This window comes from Haliotis rubra, unplaced genomic scaffold (genome assembly GCF_003918875.1).
Source record: "Haliotis rubra isolate DU_JTF1 unplaced genomic scaffold, ASM391887v1 Scf199, whole genome shotgun sequence".
NCBI lineage: Eukaryota > Metazoa > Mollusca > Gastropoda > Lepetellida > Haliotidae > Haliotis > Haliotis rubra.
In genome coordinates this window covers 728310-750401 of record NW_025765991.1, presented here as the reverse complement: position 1 = coordinate 750401, position 22092 = coordinate 728310, and the positions used below count along the sequence as shown (strand labels likewise).

The 22092-nt window shown below is 41.8% G+C and overlaps 1 protein-coding gene across 1 annotated transcript; it reads right to left on the bottom strand.

Annotated features, from left to right (window-relative positions):
• Window positions 1-3171: 3171 nt before the first annotated feature.
• Window positions 3172-11874, bottom strand: LOC124275127. Its single transcript, XM_046710617.1, has 10 exons — window positions 11770-11874; window positions 10872-10930; window positions 10362-10477; window positions 9390-9554; window positions 8977-9023; window positions 8380-8491; window positions 7202-7366; window positions 4545-4579; window positions 3924-3958; window positions 3172-3237 (listed from the first exon to the last, which is right to left on the bottom strand). Exons 1-9 carry the CDS (start codon window positions 11770-11772, stop codon window positions 3932-3934), a joined length of 729 nt encoding a protein of 242 aa, XP_046566573.1. The 5' UTR covers window positions 11773-11874; the 3' UTR covers window positions 3172-3237; window positions 3924-3931.
• Between the last annotated feature and the right edge of the window lie 10218 nt (window positions 11875-22092).

The following is a 22092-nucleotide window of genomic DNA, read 5'->3' as shown; positions in this document are numbered from 1 at the left end:
TTTCACCAGACCAATGATCTGACCTCTACGCCATGTCCTCAAGTGTCCTCGGGGCCTGCACCACGCCAGTCTTTCACCAGACCAATGATCTGACCTCTACGCCATCTCCTCAAGTGTCCTCGGGGGCCTGCACCACGCCAGTCTTTCACCAGACCAATGATCTGACCTCTACGCCATGTCCTCAAGTGTCCTCGGGGGCCTGCACCACGCCAGTCTTTCACCAGACCAATGATCTGACCTCTACGCCATGTCCTCAAGTGTCCTCGGGGGCCTGCACCACGCCAGTCTTTCACCAGACCAATGATCTGACCTCTACGCCATGTCCTCAAGTGTCCTCGGGGGCCTGCACCACGCCAGTCTTTCACCAGACCAATGATCTGATGTCCTCTGTCCTCGGGGGCCTGCACCACTTTCACCCCAATGATCATGTCCCTCTACGCCATGTCCTCAAGTGTCCTCGGGGGCCGGCACCACGCCAGTCTTTCACCAGACCAATGATCTGACCTCTACGCCATGTCCTCAAGTGTCCTCGGGGCCTGCACCACGCCAGTCGGTCCTGTCTGTGTCTGTGAGAAAGCGACGTCTGATTGGACGACGTTCCGTCAGACCAGCAGCATCAGTAGTGCCACTGTTAGAGTTCCACTCTCGCTATCTATTGATGGCGCAGGTTGGAGCAGGGATTGCTTCTTGCCAGACGAATTAGGACTCGATCATCGCGGTCATTGGTCTTTGTTTAAAATCAGTTAAGAATACGTAATTGCACATTGTGCTACTAAGAAATCCATACCCCAATGGGATTGGCGCCTTCGCTCCATGTGAACACGCGACCCAGAGCTTTTGGAGATTGTGTGAAGCACTATTTGTAAGTTTTACAATGCAGATGAGTACCATGTATTACTCATATGCCCGAAATATTTAGAAATAAGAGACAAATATTTGCCTTATTTTTTATACAACCAACCGTCGAGACAAATTCTGTACGCTACTTCGCACAGCAAATATTGATTTATTGTTTAAGGTAGCCCTTGTGTTGTACCACATGGGCCTACTTAAGTTGAGAGAAAAATGTAAATTCTTAATGGGTGTTTATGGATCTATTGATGTTCCTATTGCTCACGTATTTATAGGTTGCGCATAAATTCACTGTTCAATTCAATCAGGGCCACTTATACAAATAAATTATCTGTCTGTCTGTCTGACTGTCTGTCTGTCTATTTGTAGGTTTGTCAACCATACTTTTAGAAGACGTGTAAACCTGCCAAACTCTGGGTTTTACTCCCACCGTGACAACAACCAAACCAAACATTTGACAAAATCGATTCATCATAACATGACCCTCTAAGAGAACTGTCAAAGACAAATATCAGATAGTATATGGTACATCCACGCAAGGTTATACGTGCTGTGCCAGTCTTAAATCAATATTCCCCTGACTGGTATTGCAGACAGACTGACAGGCAGACTGTTTATTAACGTCTATTGAATGTATACTATTCCAAAAAAGAAACGCATAACCCAGAAATCTGTTGAGAACATGTTGTATTTTCAAACATGTATAACTCGTACACAAATAGACTAGTACATGAATATTTGCGTCAGTTTAGAAGAAGGAAATGTCTATACAACCAAGTAGATAATGTTATATAACGGAGACGCTGAGCGCGATGGTGACGACGTAGCACGGGGCCGACGTCGGATCTCCCGGCTCTCAGTCCAATCTCTCTCAACCTGTTCCGTACAGGTACGGGGACGGGGACGGTCATTTGTTATGCCTGTTTGGATGTAAGGAGCTGTAAACCGTGGTATCGTGCTCAGACTAACATTCAGACGCCTGGCAACAGAAGATTGGTGATCTCCAGTGTGCATTCTTTCAATGGCGATGTTCGGTGTCGCAGCGTAAAGACGTGGCGTAGTGATTTGACCTTGAAACTCCATCAAAACGAATGCCGATTTCCGAAAGTAATCTGAATTTTTATAGCCAGACAATGCATGCTCTTTGCTGCATAATTTCAACTGGAAGATGATTTCTGTTGTGTTGTGGTGATGCCTTTTTAATCCTTGTAAGAAATCTCATCAAAATCAGCATTTTCGGGTACAGTCGATTATTGCAATTGTGCATTTGTGTAAAATCATGTTATCAACACTTGTGTTACATATTTTGACGATTGTTTGAACACAATAGGTAGTTGATAGATTTTTAAAAATACAAAACGCCTATGCGTTTCTTTTTGGGGATAGTATATTTGCCTCGGGTAGTAGGCATCTTGTGTTGACAGTAATCTGTTGTTTTATAGTTAGGCCATATATAAAAAATGTTTTGGTTTCTCATTACCGCCCGACCCAAACATTCTACCCGACCCTAAGATATTTTTAACACAAGAGAAAATGCAGCTTTGACTCTCAAAATGTGCACGAATCTTCCACACTTTTAAGTTTTTATTTTCTATAGGAGAAAAGGTGAAATTTTCCACAGAAATCAAGAGGTTTTGTACATAAAATAAAATGTAATGTACAAATAAAATCCGCCCGCCCGACCCATATTTTTTTTAAAAAGTGATAAGAATATCTTTTAAGTGGCCTTATTTGTCTATGTTTCTGAATATTATGAGCTAATCTCAATAGTGTGAAAAAAGATTAACTGTTCATGAGTTGGGTTTGATTTGGACAATATCCATGATCTCCGACGTTTACCATTTCCTGTTATATTCCCTTCCTGAGAAGGGGCGTGGGTAGTTGGTTAAAGCGTTGGCTCGTCACGCCGAAGACCAGGTTATAATCCCCACATGGGTACTCCCACTGGTGTCCCATTTGCTGGAATATTGCAAAAGCCGTAAAACTAAACTCAGTCAGTCAGTATTGTAGACTTTCCTGTTGTAGTCTCTTCCTGTTGTGGTCACGAGATCAGGCAGAGTGATTGAATGTATTGTGGGTCCAAGGGACGTTACTCTCCACAGCGAATTGCGGGCTTCGATGACATGGTGACACCGTTCACCCACCCTCCACACCCTATTACAAATGATATAATCAGTTGATGATGATCCCAGGCACATAAATGTTGGGTATTGATCCTTTTTTCTTTCATTTCTATTCTCCTATTTTTTTTTTTTTTTATTTATTTGTGGGGGGTGGGGGTGGGGGGGGGGTGCTGAACTCAAATAAGAACAAGTTAACAAGGGTGTTATTCTTTACTTATTCGTTCCGGATATACTTTAAGAATTCGTTCTCTTAGGGTTGCATCTGAAAAGAATAAATAATGTGCGTGTTAATTTATGTGTACAACTGTTACTATATGAGCATTTCAGAATATATCCATGTCCACAGTATTCCACCTAGTGTATGCCCAGCGAAGAGTTAGAATTGATCTTCCGCAGCCTCGTAACAGGCGACCGATGATTGGTGCATGTCATGGTGTCCAAATTGTGTAGGTCGATGTCCATGATGTGAATCACTGGGTTATCTGAATCAGATTCGGTTATTTACAGCCCATCGCCATATTTCTGAAATATTGCGGAGCAACGTACAGATTACCATATGATCTTACAATTTCTTGTAACATTCTTGTATTATTGTTGGGGGTTTGAGTCCAATGCCGCACGAGTGATCGAGGCACCAAATCGCTAACACACCAAGTCAGCGATCTAACCCACTCAGCCAACGCGGCTACCAGCATGGGACCCAAAAAGGTAAAGGAATCTGTGGTTCACTAAGCAACTAATATATAAGAACGTGTAATCTCAAAACTAACACGTTACATTTGACCACTTTCTGAAGGACACTGAGTATTCTCAACCAACATCCTGGACAAGACGAGTACATCCCATCTGCCCACCGCTGGCACTTTATTAAGGCGAATTTACCATTATCAACATAGTGAAAGTCCGTGTATGCTATATTCAGGGCACTCAGCACTCTTCTGTACTTACTGAAGACTCTAAATGTGACCGACGAGAAGACTGATCTGGAAAGAAAAAACACAGAGAATATAATGTCTTCATCTATATGCCGCAATCGACAATATCCAGCTATTGGTGGCTTTCTTTATTATTTGATCAAATCAGTGTTTGTCCTGAACCCTGGAAAGCTGCAGGCCCTAAGGACCCAGAACCATAAAACATTGTGGGTCCTGATCAGAATGTGTACACCCTATCTTAACATGGAAATAATACTCTTAGGTATTGGGGAGGAAGAAGCTGTCGGCCATAAGGACTGCAGAAAACAAAGGTGTGAGTCCGCGTGGTTTTCAGTCGGCTTCCCGCCTAAGGACCGACGTTAATATCGAACGCTGGATTAAATAGATTGATGTCACAAGTGGTCAATTGTGCGACACCTTTGTGACATTCACAATATTGCTATCACGTTATCGGTATGTATGTTGTTGAACACTAAGGTTGTTTGATACTTCTAGTCACATCAGCAGCCGTAACAAAAGTACCGTACCAATGAAATTTCATCTTCTAAAGGTAAAGCTATACATTTTAATCATTCACTCAAACTAAGCTATGCGTATGTGGTTAAAAGCGGGTTTGAAAGCATTCCAGGAATACCTTTGACAGTTCAATGAGATCCAAGTGGTCGTCGTCTGGAACAGAAAATGGAAATTTGTATTGTCTATAGTAGCTTGAATAATTAGGAGATAAACCTGCTGTGTTTTGAAATTAGAGACAGTATAACGGAATTATTTTCATTCTACCATGACAGGTTTATGAATAATTTCAGTTGGAACTCCTTTGGTGACGCGCCAATACGTGAAGCGGCCTCGCAGTCCAGTCTGAAGTGGTATCGCCCAATAAGAGGTGATTGGTGGTAAAACCGTCAGTGACTTATAAACACCAAGTTCTGTAATAACAAATAACGTTGTTGTTTTTTTACATCATTAATCACTAAACATTAACTGGTAACTTGGAAAACATATCAAATGATGTTAAAAGTTTGGTTCACATTTTAAAATCCCACCATAGACCCTTTCCCAACACAAATAATGGCAGCAACCTGATGGCCTTGACCTATTCTAGGAAGTGATTGTTTACATTGACGTTGCATTTTGGAAATTTGGAAAGGTGCGACAGGAAAGCTTCTGACAGTTTGTGCAAGGTTAACATGATTGTATGACTGAGATAGAGTCTTTGATATCTAATTATTGGTACCTTACAAAATTTAAGAGTACAGGCGCTTTGCTGTGATGAGAAGTCCCTGTTGTACGAATTTAGATACTGTTGAATTTTGTGCCCTGTCAACTTGACGATTTCACGCACCTCTACTTCTGCGTGCGACAGAAGAGTCACTATGGTAGCTCTTACACACTCATTTGTGTACTTTGCGCTCAAACTCGATTCTACGGACATTATTTTCAACATTTTGAAAAGTGTGTTGTGACCTAGTGGATTCAAAGTGTAATGGATTCAAATTGAATCGGATTCGCTGGGATGTTCGCGAGGCTGTTGACAAAAAGCTGGGTTTGGGGGGATATTTCCGAAAGGAAGGAACAGGACATGAGGGTGTACCACTGGCATAAATACGGTAAAGTAAGTAACTATTCTTCCATAGACTACTTCAGATCAAAGAGTGTAATGGCTAAGAGGGATCGTGACTAGGCTAAATAATTTTTTCAACGATATCACATTTTTTTAGAACAAATATGTTGGGCAAAAGAGAATGGTTTTAACCAATCACAGTATTAACTGAAGTCGTGGTAGACTAACGTTTAGTTTAGAAGATTATACAGTTATAGAAGTAACAGGAACAACGGTAACTAACAAGAACAGAAACTCAACGAACAACGGCGACAACTAACAACTTTGACGATAATCACGACTTTTAGCAACAGTCCACAACGTAGGTCAATTTTAATGTACTGTCCTGTCCACATATCACTGTGACGATAATCCGGGAGAACACTTCTAGCCAGAGGACACAACCGTACGTCAATTTGCCAGGGACTGTCTAAGAACATATACTTTGACGATAATCACACTTTCTAGCCAGAGGACACAATTTCAGATACGTCAATTTGAGATTACTGTCTGTCCACATATACTTTGACGATAATCAACATTCTAGCCAGAGGACACAACGTACGTCAATTTGAGATTACTGTCTGTCCACATATACTTTGACGATAATCAAACTTCTAGCCAGAGGACACAACGTACGTCAATTTGAGATTACTGTCTGTCCACATATACTTTGACGATAATCAAACTTCTAGCCAGAGGACACAACGTACGTCAATTTCAGACTACTGTCTGTCCACATATACTTTGACGATAATCACACTTCTAGCCAGAGGACACAACGTACGTCAATTTCAGACTACTGTCTGTCCACATATACTTTGACGATAATCACACTTCTAGCCAGAGGACACAACGTACGTCAATTTGAGATTACTGTCTGTCCACATATACTTTGACGATAATCAAACTTCTAGCCAGAGGACACAACGTACGTCAATTTGAGATTACTGTCTGTCCACATATACTTTGACGATAATCAACATTCTAGCCAGAGGACACAACGTACGTCAATTTGAGTCAATCTGTCCACATATACTTTGACTAATCACACTTCTAGCATAGGACACAACGACGATAATCATACACACTTCTAGCCAGAGGACACAACGTACGTCAATTTGAGATTACTGTCTGTCCACATATACTTTGACGATAATCAAACTTCTAGCCAAGAGGACACAACGTACGTCAATTTGAGATTACTGTCTGTCCACATATACTTTGACGATAATCACACTTCTAGCCAGGACACAACGTACGTCAATTTGAGATTACTGTCTGTCCACATATACTTTGACGATAATCACACTTCTAGCCAGAGGACACAACGTACGTCAATTTGAGATTACTGTCTGTCCACATATACTTTGACGATAATCAAACTTCTAGCCAGAGGACACAACGTACGTCAATTTGAGATTACTGTCTGTCCACATATACTTTGACGATAATCACACTTCTAGCCAGAGAACACAACGTACGTCAATTTGAGATTACTGTCTGTCCACATATACTTTGACGATAATCACACTTCTAGCCAGAGAACACAACGTACGTCAATTTCAGACAACTGTCTGTCCACATATACTTTGACGATAATCAAACTTCTAGCCAGAGGACACGTTTTCTTCTAAGCGGTGCTGCATTTACTCATTCTATGGTTAACAGTGGGGGATCAAATGACTCACGGTTCGCGTTATACGTCATATAGAGACGGTTGGTGTCGACGCTGGTGATCTTGTTGTCATGGTTACTGTCAAGATTACGGAACAGTGTGTCTGCCTGGGCCTTGTTTCCGAAGTTCTCCTTGGTCCACCCGGCCTCGAACTCTGACCTCGTCACAGCATTGTCCTCTGAACATAACACTTGGCATGTAATACCCTGAACATACGATAGGATTTCATAGTGAGTGAGTGAGAGTGAGTGAGTTTAGTTTTACGCCGCTTTTGGCAATATTCCAGCGATATCACGGCGGGGACACCAGAAATGGGATTCACACCACTGTACCCATGTAGAAAATGGAACCCGGGTCTTTGTCGTGACGAGCGTACGCTTTAACCAGGGGGCTACCCCACCGTAGCGATACGCTTTAATACATAAGAAGAAGAATATAGGTAATTAAATAGTACACTGTTGCTAAAAACGCATGATATCACTCTCGTAGTCAAAGTCTAGTGCATTGCTATAAATTTAGGTCTTAACTTATCTTCTTTGTATTGTACTCGAAAGAAGTTAAGGATCAGCGACTTTTTCATATTACCACAGTTGGTGGCATGGGATATCAAATATGGTTCTTTGTAGGAATCAGTTGGTCTTTTGAGTAGTGTATAATCAGTTATATATACAATTTCAAAGATCCAGACATACTTTGGCGCTCTTGGAGATTTCATTTCGCCGGGGTCAATTCTAGGAACAAAACAGGCAGATGCTTTCACGATAACATCTGTGTGCACATCTTGATACTCAGTGACTACGATAGGATATAGCGGTGCATCAGTGAGTATGATTTAAAGCATTTCAGTGTTGTTCTAGCCAAACGACGTGTGGGGAGAATCGAAACCTGGTCTCCGCTTCGCCTCCTTAACTCTACCTGCGGTCTACCCGTGAAGATCCGGGTCTTCAGCAACCCATGCTTGTCGTAAGAGAGGACTAATGGGATCGGGTGGTCAGGCTCGCTGACTTGGTTGACACATGTCATCGTATCCCAACTGCGTAGATCGATGCCCATGATGTTGATCACTGGATTGTCTGGTCCAGACTCGATTATTTACAGACCGCAGCCATATAGCTGGAATATTGCTGAATGCGGCGTTAAACAACAAACAAATACCTGCAATCTGACAGTAGACGAACTGTAAATACTTACTGTCAGAGTCGAAGGGCTCAAAGAGATTGGTAAATTCAGCTTTAGACAAGTGTTCGTTCTTGTCGGCGTCAGCGCGTGTGAACAGAACGGCGAAGGCGGACTCCTTGTAAATCTGAGAATTATTATCACAATTAATATGCTACAATGCAAGGTTGATATGATAAAAAACAAGGTTAGTATGATAAAATGTATTCTACATGTCGTATACCACCCATGAAGATCCAGGTTAGAATTGGTCTTGTCGTAAGAGGCGACTAACGGGATCGGGTAGTCAGACTTCCTTGGTTGATGCATGGCATCGTATTACCCAGACTCGCGATCGACATTTACAACCCGCCGTCATACAGCGTGAATATTGTTGAGTTAAACACCAAACAAACAAACAAACAAACAACACCCCGCTTACCGCTTTCAAGACAAGTGACAACTAAAGAACAGTTATTAATTTTCCATACCCCATCTTTTGAAGCAAACGCATTCTTAATGATCAAGGTCGTTTGATATTTTCCATCACACTCACTCAAGCATTCGCCTGTTACATTTCAATATGTTTATGTGCTTATTCTAATGGCGATACTTTCGGTATATAACACTTACGTCTTGCCACTTGTGATTAAATTCTTCACCAGAAACCTTGCCATTTCCTGTTTGAATGGAAAATATGTTGTCACCTTAAAACAAGATATTGTTTTATGCATTGCTTTTCGAGTCCTTCATATCCTTTATATGAAAACCCGTTAAGTCAAAATGTACCATGTTATTTTCATCTCGAGAATAAATACAAATTACAACCAAGTGACAATGATAGCGACACTGATTGACTTTCATTCGTCGCCGAAGGCTTCCTCTACGACGGTGTGGTCTGGTTCAGCTGATGTCGTCGTATCCTAGCTGCAGACACAGATGCTGATGACTGGATTGTCATGAAGCTGGAATACTGCTGCGTGTGGCGTTAAACGACAAACAACAAAATCCACCACTAGATTAAGGCAAGGAATTGATGAACGCACCATCGATGTCGAATCTGCTATAGAGTATGGTGAGGTCCTTGTGGTTGATGACACCGTCAGCGTTAAGGTCAGCAAGGAGGAAGTAAGCGTTGGCCAGCTCCTTCGAGAAGTGGGTGATGACCATCCACGTGGGTACAAATTCAGCAGGCGTTACTTTGCCGTCACCTCAAAGGTCAAAGTCAAATTAGTATCAAGGAAACCAATGTCAGATAAGGGCAATGGTTCTTAAAACCTAAGGTATTCCAGTGTGTGAGTGAAGGAGTGAGTTTTTACGCCGCTTTAAACAGAATTGAAGGTTTGTCACGGCGTGTGACGTTGATGTGGGGCACTGTTAGATGTTTACCCATTTGGTGACACCCACCAGAATGGGTGCTCACAAACCTATGGATTGTAGCACAATCACAGCTTCCTTTCGTGTCAAAGGGGCGCATCTCTACATAGTCACACAATTCTGCAACACAACTGGGCCACCCGTCATACTTAAACATGTCCTTGTACACGGCAACATTTCCTACTGAATAAAGAACGAGTAGATGTTTTAACGGGACTGTCACTTTGCGTAAAACACTGAAGATGTTTGAAACATGCAGATAAAGATTCATGAGCGACCTCAAATGTGGCATTTAAGAACCTGCGGTAACAGTGATTAGGAGGACAGAGATTACTCATAGATTTCAAGTTGTTTCGTTCTGTCAATGAGACGTTTCGGTACGTGTTTGTAGCGTAGATCCAGTCAAGTGCAGCGTCATTAAATAGAATGAGTGAGTGAGTTTAGTTTTAAGCTGCTTTAAGCAATATTCCAGCAATATCAAGGCGGGGTATACAGGGAAATCGGCTTCACACATTGCACCCATGTTGGGAATCGAACCCTGGTCTTTGGCGTGAAGAGCGAACGCTTTAACCACTAGGCTATCATTAAAGGGTGAAACAACTGACGCTGCTTCCAATGGGTCCAGCTGGGCATGTACTTACCATTAGCATCGAACCCCTTGAATATGTCATCAAGCTCGGTCTGTGTAATGGTGCCATCGAGGTTCTTGTCAGCTTTTAAATACAGCATATTGATCAACCCAAACATGTCCAGGTCTCTGTAAAGACCAACACAACGTCAGTCATCAGTTTTTATATCCGCATTTCTTCTATATAACCAATCTTATTATTGTAATTTCATTCCATAATACACGAACAACCATATGTCTACCGAATGAATCTGTGAATAAAAAGGTGATCTGTTTGTTTTTGGGGGGACGAATAAAGACACACATTCCGTAAAATCATTTATCCTGATTATCGAACCGCGGACGCGAGATGTAACAAAAAGCAATGAGACAGTTATGCTCTGAATTCCTGTCCAATCAGATGGTATATTTCCTTTAAAGAAATTATTTCTAACTACTTAAACACATTTAATTTGTAGTTGTGAGTTGACATTTGAAAAATAAATAGTCAAAAGACATAGCGATCTAGTTCTTGGTCGCTTACTTGTTCTGACAAAGACTTATGGGCATCAAACATGCTAATAGTAGACCGAGTTTCAGCATCTGAAAAAATAGGTATAAAGATTAACGCTAAGGGCACTAATACATACACGCACACGCACACGCACACGCACACGCACACGCACACGCACCACACACACACTCATACACATATACATACTCGGGCTCACAGATACGCACGCACACAGACACACAGAACACAGACAGGCAGGGAGGTAGGCATGCATGCATCTACGTGAACTGGAAATGTAGGGGTGATGTAATAAACAGGTGAAGTGGGGTAAAATCTCGTTAAACAACGCGTTCAAGATTATTTCACTCATATAGACATACTCTACATTGATTGCTCGTGGATGGAGTGAGCTGTTGGACCACACTAATGTATAAGTAGTTCCTATATGAACAGCGTCCAACTAAGACATAATGCTGTTACAACCATCTACAGGTGCGACATCATCTACTGGGATTAACCCCCATCATATTCCTCAGTGGAATGGTTAAAATAATGCTGTCAAGGTACAAATAATATCACATCCATATATTGGTAGACTGAAAACTTTGGCCTTGTTCATGATTTGTGTCACTGTTATGTTTAGATGACCGAGCTTGGTGTTTTCCTGGCACTGAAGGTGTACATTTACCATCATGCACAAATCGTAATGAAAACTTCAACCCAAAGGACCTTCGTGACACAGCGGAGGGAGCGGAATTCCTCATCCAACGTGGGACGATTAACTATTTCGCCAAAGGACATGAGACCATTTTGTAAAAAAATGTTAAAATCTTAAAATGTCTGTTTTATAAATCGAATCGAATCATCGAGTGGATTAGTTTATCTTTTATACGACATAACTATACCTTCATATTTTACACACACCTACCATGTCGCAGGATCTTTTTACGAAAGGGCAGATATTTCCGCCGGTGGCTATTGTGCTATCTGAGATAGGAGCACAGAGGGGCGACCATATGGTGGGTTCCCTCGGGTCTCGCATGCAGATAAGGGAAGACCTAGCCTAACCTCTCCCTTCATATGACGTGAATGAGGAGTTGATTGTGTGTGTCATTGAACTTCGTAAAGTCAAACATCTGTACTCGTGACTCGATCATTTCATGCGGTTGTTGGCGACTGCGCTGATGGTGCAGGTCGATTAAATGTTCAGTTAAGAAGTTGTTCTTTTTAGGTTTGTTTGTAGGTCTGAAACAATTCTGATATAATTATATCACGAATGTGTCAAACTAAGTGGGTGATCGAGTGGTCTGAGGTGTTTGTTGTGAAGAGTTGCGTCCCTTGATCACGCTGGAAACCTTATGGTTCGAATACCGGTTCGTCTCCATTGTCTTTCCATGGGGGTGGTGGAGTAGCCTAGTGGTTTAAGCCTCCGCTCGTCACGCCGAAGAACCGGGTTCGATTCCCACATGGCATCGCTGGAATATTGCTGGATATCGCTGGAATATTGCTAAAAGTGGCCGAAAACTAAACTCACTCACTAACTCTTTCTATGTTTGCCAGCGCCAGTGCTCGTGAGTTTCAGCAAAGGGGCAAACGTCTAAGACATTGACTACTCTTTCTGTCAACATTCAGCTGGAATGCCATGATGTAACTATAATGCTCTAGAAGGATTCGTTAAATAAGTCCCTAAATCCAACAAAGTATTGTTAAAATTGATCAACACACAGCGATTCGATACCTCTCTGATCTGAGGACACCTTTAAAGGACGCATCAAGTGAACTTTCTGATCAGCTTATCAAAGTCGAAATATCTATATCATCGGCACACGTAATCGGAGTATCGAAAACTAGCATAGCATCGAAAACGAACTTATTAACAACTACCAACAGTAGAAGCGGTATCACCAATTCTTACATCCTGCCTTTTCTGAGCGCCATCGCCATGCAAAGCATACATTTACCTTCTGTGTGTTTTATAGCACCAAATGAACCATCCGAAAAGCTTACAAGCATGAAGCCTAATCATGTTAGAAAACGCACTGCTCATTGATTCAAGACCCAACAAAGCCTTCACATAGACCAGGCAGTCACAGTTCACTATGGTTTCTGCTGAAATTCAATAGAGGTGTACTGTGGAGAGCAATGATATCTGTAACTGATTCATTTACACTGGATGAAACCCCTGTAAAATATATCTGATAACAGATATACTTATCGAATGGTTCTGGATTAACATCCCGATATCAAATATTCAAGATTAGACTCAAAGTGACGAAAAACATTATGTACCAATGCCTATTCGTCTCCCCTCGCCGCCATCTTTGACGATTTGTATGCCGTTTCGGGATGCTATGACTGCCGTTTTGGGATGCTATGAATGTCGTTTGTACGCTCGGCAACCGTTCTCGCGCTCTCTTGTAGCTGATACGCAAGTTTTGTTTCCATTTCAAACGATTAGTCTTCCATTACAGATGTATTGTTTCGGTTTTAGAGGATATTGTTTTGCAGTTTTGATGAATTTTGTTCTGTTTTGGTGTATATGAGTTCAGTTTTGATGATTTGTTCACCGTTTGTATGGTAGGCCTGAGCTATATGTTTCAAAGCTTGAAGCATTATATACGGAAATTGATCTACAGTATATTGCCGTCCACATTTACTATATTTCTCAAGTATGTTATTCCCTTTTTTTCCAAGTTCCTTTGGTAGACTGTTCTGCCGCCAATCAAAGTATTTCAGCTATATGGCGGTGGTTTGGAAATAATCACGTCTGGACAAGCCAAGCCAGTGGTTGATACGATGAGCATGAATCTACTTGGGTACGATGACATGCATCCACCAAGTCAGCGAGCCTGACCATCTGATCCCGGAGTGCATAGAATTGGAACATTTGGAACACAATCTGGAATCTGGGCTATGATCCCGTTAGTCGCCTCTTACGACAAGCATTGGTTGCTGAAGACTAATTCTAACCCGGAACTTCACGGGTTCCTACGAAGAAACAGCAATGATGGTAACTGTGTAATACACTGTAATGAGTAACACTAGCACAAGCAGCAACCCATTGACATCACGGACTTCCAGTGCCATCGGCGTGTCTGCTGCAACATACGGTAAGCGTTGGACAGCTCCTTCGAGAAGTGGGTGATGACCACCCACGTGGGTGATGAGTTCACTACTGAATTTTTAAAATTCTTTTGGAATGATCTAAACACATATTTAATTAACTCCTTGAACTATGCTATGAACTACATGTTTACAAAAAGCCAATAAGCTTATACAGTTTCTCAAATCTTGGCGTCCTATTACTCTACTAAATACCTCATTTAAAGTTGCATCAGCATTAATCGCTAACAGAATTAAACCAATAATTCCAATAGTCATTAATGAGTATCAAAAGGGATGTATCACTTGTAGATATATACGGGAGATAACTAAACTTATTTATCGATCAACGCTACTGGGTCATGTTAACATGCATCACACAAGTCAGCGAACATGACAAACCGATCCCGTTTGTCACCTCCTGATGTCTGACTACACACGTGCAGCCACACCTGAGTGTAATCAAATCTTGAAATACATTTGATGAGACTCATCAGTTCTTTCAAATTAAAATATGTTGTTCCAAAGATTTGGTTTGATCAGGGTTTCTACATTTAAGTCTTGTGTAAAGGTTTCAAAAGTTTTAGTGCCGGACATATGAAGAAGGTTTCCAAATTCATGTCCTATGCAATTAGTCGTGTGACCAGTAGCACTGGATTTGCATGTGTCTATGATGGATGCCACACAGTAGTACCATCACTAGATTGCAGTGATTCATATGACCAGGATATAGTCGGAATTGTACAGCGGACTTTGCTTGTTGGAATTGTGTTGATTAATGATAACGAGGTATTTTTTGCTTCTATTTACATACCCCTTCCTAAGACCAGCGAAGTACTACAGTACTAAAACCAAATGTAACCGTTTATATGTGATTCACCAGATGAAGGAGTAAGCATACACTCCGAAACGTCGTGTTATTCACAATAAAGAAGTTGACATCCATAAATCTTGCTTTTCGTTTATATGTTGTATAGGTGTACGTAAGAGAAAGGTCCGGAACTAAACACTCAAAAAACAGATACACTCCATACATATCCAATCAGCTTGTGATGAATGAGCAGAGAGGATATATTGTTACGGTTTAGAAAGGTTTGTGAGTCCCCTTTGAACCAGCAAAATAGAACACAGACAAGTCTAAAATGTTTAATAATATATTTATTAGGGTCACAATGAATGACAATACAGATTTCCAATGCAATATTATGGAGTCACAAATCTAAACTATTGAATCACAAATCTAAACTATTAACTAAATGTATATAATTACCGCAGTCTTGTTTCTTGTCGATGTTCTAATTGAAGATTGAGTTGACGAGGTTAGACGATGTAAGCAGACGGATGCAGTCCTCCTCGAATATCGCAGAAACCAACAATATACAGTTCTGGAGAAATCCAGCCAAACCGACGACAGAAGACAAAGATCGAATCGCGTCTCGATCCTTTCGGAAGCAGTATATCACCAAACATCAACAAAGGGGCAGCACCTCCTCAGCCCATTTACAACAGGATGAATAACGTAGCCTCGCCAAGATGCGTGTTCAACTCACCCTCAGCGCTTTAAACTTTTGTGACCCATAATAATGAAATGTTAATCAGTGTGACATCTTCACAAAACACACTCTCATAACAATATATACCCTTCAAAAAAAGAAACATGACATAGGTCTAAAACCACTTTTCTCAAAATATTCAAAAGTATTAAATAAAATGTGATGAAACTGAGAACGGTTAAACACGGAATGGAGACAGAATAGCGAGTGTTACAGGGAGATCGATAAGGAGAGGCGAAAGAAAGTCGGGAATAAGAAATAGATAAACATGGAGACGAGCTCTTTGCCACAGCTTTCGTGAGACAAGGACAAGGCAAGGTCGTCAGAGGAAGATTACGAAACACATGCGTAACAAATCAATCCAATTATGACACACATGCGTGCAAGGTCAGATACAGTTGTTAACGAATCAAAGGAATGTGATCAAAGATCAGGTCAGGCTCGAACCATTTAAAAAGACATGTTTGGCACTAGGAGCTCAGTACGAGTAGTAACTCGTTCTACATTCTCGGAAGCCAATCCACGTCACTCAGTTCTCACTAAACCATTGTATAGTATGAAGTGTTTATACCACTGACAAATGACTGGTCGTTGATAGGTTGTTGGCCTCTATTACAGTATGAAATATAACGTGTAGAAATTAACACCAGGTACAAGGAAATGTCTCATTTGTCTGCACGTGCCAGGTTGCAAAGACTGAGAGGATAAGCTTTGACATGATGGACAGGATGCTGCCTGAGATATGGATTATGTCAGAGGTAACGGGAGAGCTGCTCCATAATGTTTGAGGACTATAATTCACCTATTACAGTAGGAAGAAATGATCTTAACTAACTGATATGCATCTTTCCAGAAAGTTATAAACGCTTGTGTTGAGTGGAACCTGGGCCTAGATTTTCGAAGCTCTCTTAGCGCTAAGATCGTCGTAAGTGCCATACATTAACATCAATTTACGACTATCTTAGCGCTAAGAGAGCTTCGAAAATCTAGGCCCTAGACTCCAGGACCCCGTTCCTCAAAGCGATCGTAGCGCTACGACAGTCGTAAGTCTGTGTTAAAGTACGATCGCTTTCAGGAACAGGGCCCTGATCCTGCAACGGACCAAGCGAGTGGAGTGCCTGAGCTATAATCTCCCCTGACCACGTGGAACGGCAATACTTAGTAGGTAACTGTAACAGTAGAGGGTTTACTAACGCCCAATCACCAGTTACGACAATACAGACCTTATAATGCCAGTAGGCGCAATTACAGAATGCAAAGACTGAATACAGCTCAACGTAACCACGCCATTGGCACATTACAAGCTGCAGCACTCGGCAAGATGTGGCCAGTCACTTTGGCTTATCTCGACAGACAATCTGCGCATTGTGGACCCGGTACAACCACACCAACAGAGTTGACGACAGACCAAGGTCAGGGGAGGCCAAGGGTGACAACTGCAGCACAAGATCGATACATCCGACTGCGACACCTACGAGACCGCACTACGACATCGACGTCTACAACTACGCAGATCCCTGGGCTACGCAGAATTTCAGATCAAACAGTACTCAACAGATTGAGGGAGGCCGGACTTTTTGCACGAAGACCCATTCGACGTCATTTACTGACCCCACGTCAACTGACGGTCCGTCTAAATGGTGTCAAAAGTGGGTAGATGGGCACGTGCAAAGTGGAGAAACGTACTGTTCACTTATGAGCAGTTTTCTGCTCATGCTCATGATGGACGCACACGTATCTACAGACGTCGGGGTGAACGTTACGCCCCCGACTGTGTGCAACAGGTTGTCCCATTTGGCGGCGATTGTGTCATGGTGTGGGCCGCAATCCATCACGGTGGCAGGACGCTTTAATAGCCCATTGTGTTTTTACCAAACACTTTCTGGAAATCATATTTTAGAAATTTGTAAAGAGATGATTTTACTGTAATTGAGCAATAATGTCATGTTTAAATCAGTTATATGTACTCAGTAAATAAACTCCAAAACAGCATGTCAAGATTGATTTTTTTAAGAGTATAACTCAAGTGACCAAGCCATGCCATCTGTTACAGGAGAGAGGTACACACGCTAATAGAGACAAGCAAACAGACAGATTCTCATATTGATTCAGACACACCTGTTGAGTGGCTGGCTATGGACGACCGTGTTCAGGTGAGTGTTCCAGTTGATCTCATCTAAGGATTTGTATCCATTATTCCAATCTGAACTGTAGATGAGTTAAATATGAACCATATTTATAACGCTGTGTTACTTTGTATTCTTTCAAAACATATAGGCAGTGTTGATCCAATCCAAACGTCGCCAGATAATGTCATCACCAAACCCGTTTGCCAAACGCCTTAGGCCTGCTTCACGTCCTGAGGCCTTGAAATTTGTAAATTTTATCAAATCAAACCATCTTTGAGCAATAGTTGCACGACGTTCGTGTAACTCTTTGGAGAAAGCGTATACACGATTGTACTTCAAACGTTGTGAAATACAGGCACCAACTGCTGGAGCTGTTAGTATGGCTATTGGAATCATCCCTTTTATCATAAATTCTTGTGGATACCATTTGTCACTCATGCATAGATCCAAACATGAAATAGACGAGGATTTTTCACTGATCTATTTTACGTCCAGTTCAGGCGGGTACTTAGCAGAAGGAAATTGGATATGAGTTCGTTAATGAACTCGATACCTGAAGCCAACGTTTTGGACTTCTTGTCCATGTGTAGAAATTCCTATCTACTATACACATAGAAACATACCAGTGAGAATCTGTATACTTGCTGCCCATTTAGATACCCACCTCTTGCCATCAACAGGGGACAAGCAGAAACGTCACAAGTGCAAACATTTTACAGTTGTATGTAGTTATAACGGACATGTCTCCCAAAGTGTAGTAGACCGTGACTTGGAAACCGGCCGCTTTTCACATCACTCCTGTATTTTCTGTGTTACCTGTGTTGCTATGGTGCACGACTCGTTTACTCATGCCTACAGCTTGTGTAATCACTGATTTTGAGTGATTCATTTATATACTATCCCAAAAAAGAAACGCATAGCCCAGAAATCTGTTGCGAAAATGTTGTATTTTCAAACATGTATAACAATCGTCCACAAATAGACTTTAGTGCATGGATTTTTACATCAGTTCAGACGAAGCCAATGTCTTTACAACCAAGTGGATAATTTTAGACAACGGAGACGTTGAACGCCATGGTGACGACGTAGCACGGTCCCGACGTCGGGTCTCCTGGCTCTCAGTCCAATTTCTCTCAACCTGTTCCGTACAGTTTGACCGGATATCCTCCGAAGTCCAGACACCCTGGCTGCTGTGCTCTCACCCGTGGCAGTACGATCACGCAATTGTAGTACCCGGATGTACCGATCTTGGGCTGCAATGGTGACTCGAGGTCTGCCTGTACGGGGACGGTCATTTGTTATACCTGTTTGGTTGTAACGAGCTGCAAGCCGTGATATCGTGCTCAGACTAACATTCAGACGCCTGGCAACAGAAGATTGGTAATCTCCAGCGTGCATTCTTTCAATGGCGATGTTCGATGTCGCAGCGTCAAGACGTGGCGTAGTGATTTGACCTTGAAACTCCTTCAAAACGAATGCCGATTTCCGAAAGTAATCTGGATTTTTATAGCCAGACAGTGTATGCTCTTTGCTGCATAATTTCAACTGGAAGGTGATTTTTGTTGTGTTGTGGCGATGCGTTTTTAATCCTTGTAAGAAATCTCATCAAGTCCATTTTTTACTTGTGCAATAGTGTAAAATCATGTTATCAACACTTTTGTTACATATTTTGACGATTGTTTTAACACAATATGTAATTTTTAGATTTTACAAATACAAAACGCCTATGCGTTTCTTTTTTGGGATAGTATATAATTTTCACCTATTTATCAGTTTCGACGGGTATCCGAGACTGGTTATTCACTGGTCTTGACGTTATATACTCCATGTCTACAGATGCCAGCATTCGCCTCGACACAATTTGATGATTATACATCTGTTCACGTCTCCTATCATAACTGCAATGTAATGGATGTGACAAATTTGACATCAGATTATTTGTGATGCTTCATCTCCGAATAAGGCAGACTGTATTTATATGTAAGGACTAGGTTTCACACAGACATTGTTTAAATGCCACACCCAGGCATTGCTAATATGTTGTTTCACACCATTGTTACATTGTTGCACACTGGCAGACATTTTCCCATTCTTGTTTCACACTGCCAACCATTGTGCCAATGTTTCACACAGTCCGGCAAAGTTCCAATGTTGTTTTACACTGACAACCATTGTGCCAATGTTTCACAGAGTCTGGCTAAGTTCAACTGCTGTTCACACTGTCAACCATTGTTCCAATGTTTCACAGAGTCTGGCTAAGTTCAAATGCTGTTTCACACTGTCAACCATTGTTCCAATGTTTCACAGAGTCGGGCTAAGTTCAAATGCTGTTTCACACTGTCAACCATTGTTCTAATGTTTCACCGAGTCTGGCTAAGTTCAAATGCTGTTTCACAATGCCAGCCATTGTTCCAACGTTGTTTTTCAGCACACGTCATCCCCGCGGGGACATGTTGGCTGCCGAGTGTGTGTTGTATTCAGAACAGTCGTTATGGTGTTAGTGTTCCTGGCCCTGTTGGAAGCTGGTAAGTAAAATGGAAAAATAAAAGTGAAAGGCAACAGAGTGAGTGAGTGAGTTTAGTTTAACGCCGCACTCAGCAATATTCCAGCTATATGGCGGCTGTCTGTAAATAATCGAGTCTGGACCAGACAATTGAGTGATCAACAGCATGAGCATCGATCTGCGCAATTGGGAACCGATGACACATGTCAACCAAGTCAGCGAGCCTGACCACCCGATCCCGTTAGTCGCCTCTTACGACAAGCATAGTCGCCTTTTGTGGCAAGCGTGAGTTGCTGAAGACCAATTCTACCCGTGATCTTCAAGGGCCGAAAGGCAATAGAGATGTCTCATTTCCTCATCATAGTTCACAAACGAAAGACAACTACCGTGTGCTCAGACTTCTCTACAGACAAATATTCAAACTCACTATTTATTATCACTAGTATATTTGCTTTAAAAGGTGTTTCAATGGGATCAAGAAGTTGGAAATACGGTCACTACATGATAATATTTCATGGCTAAACATCTTTATTTTTTGTAATGACGTTTCAGAGCTACTCCTTGTCCCTCCCGCGGGACGGTGGGGTAGCCTAGTGGTTAAAGCGTTCGCTCATCGAGCCGAAGACACAGGTTCGATTCCCCACATGGGCACAATGAGTGAAGTCCATTTCTGGTGTCCCCTGCCGTGATAGTGTTGGAATATTGCTAAAAGCGGCGTAAAACTAAACTCACTCACTCACGGAGTCTAGTAGAAGGACAAGTTGTCACAGAATCTGGCTGATTAACATACACAGACAGGCCTACAAATGCTGTCAACAAGTTGTGACCAATGGTGTCTCATCTCCTGCAGATGTTTTCCATTTTAGTGAACAAACAAGGAGCCGTCTGCTGTGTCTGCTGCTGCCAAATAAGTGGCAGCAAAGGGAAGCAACTGTGTCGGGACTCACTCCCTCACACTTGTCCCTCCCACAAATGAATTCTGAGTAAATGTATTGTGTGCACATGAATGTCTTTATAGATCTGCTTATGAACGAAGACAGTGACAAGACACAGAGATTAACAGAGAAGCCAATTCAGTGCAGTGTAGTGAACTGTCTGAGTGTAATAAAAGGTCCTTACTACGATACCACAGACAAAAAGGCAATCACAGGATAATACGGCATTCACGTGTGGGAGAGCACTGGGGAGGTACATGTCTTGGTGCTGAAAATAATGGCTGATCTGTTTGTTTGAATTTCAACAGTTCTTTGAAATGTCCTCTTTTCCCTGCGTTCGATGTTGGTTTGGATAATGTTGATTTCTTCCCTGGAAATGTGGTGGTCAGGATTTGTGGAAGCGTTCCTGAAGGACAGATTTCCTGTCAGGTGTCATAGCTGGGGTCTTGAGTTCTTTTAGTCTGGAAGCTTTTAGGCGTGAAGTCTTTGTGACATATTTGTCTCCATAGTTGCATCTGAGCTCATACATCCCCTAGGGTTTGGGATGGACTGAATAAGACTCCGTCCGTTGGCGTGTACGATGTTTCTAGGAGAATGTCACACTTACATACTTTTGTGAGACCTCTGCTGATCAGGTTAGTGGTAGGGCCTTGGTATGGGACGCTCAATGGATGATGGGACTGGATTGTACTTGGAAACAGAATTTCCCTTATTCCCATTTTACCTGGGATTTCAACAAGACATTGGAAATTGACGTTTTTGCCTTCCTTTCTGGACGTTCATAATGGTAGAGAAGCCCTTTCGTAAACTCGAGGAAAATCGAAAATATATGTATTTATTTTTTTGTTAGATGTATTGAAATACAATTTTGGGTTTATCAACTTACCCTTTTTCATTTTATATCACAGCCGCGCAGGTTCAAACCATTACTAGAAGCGATAGAATGCTTGAATACTTTTTGAATTTTTCTTACACGCTTTATGATATTTTATGAAACTTTATCAATTCTGCAAATAAACCGGATTTACG

Coding starts and splice junctions, on each gene's coding strand:
- LOC124275127 (XM_046710617.1), bottom strand. Junction 9,555..10,361: donor CAAGGGGTTCGATGCTAATG/GTAAGTACATGC, acceptor TTGACCTTTGAG/GTGACGGCAAAGTAACGCCT. Junction 4,580..7,201: donor TATGACGTATAACGCGAACC/GTGAGTCATTTG, acceptor TTTCTGTTCCAG/ACGACGACCACTTGGATCTC.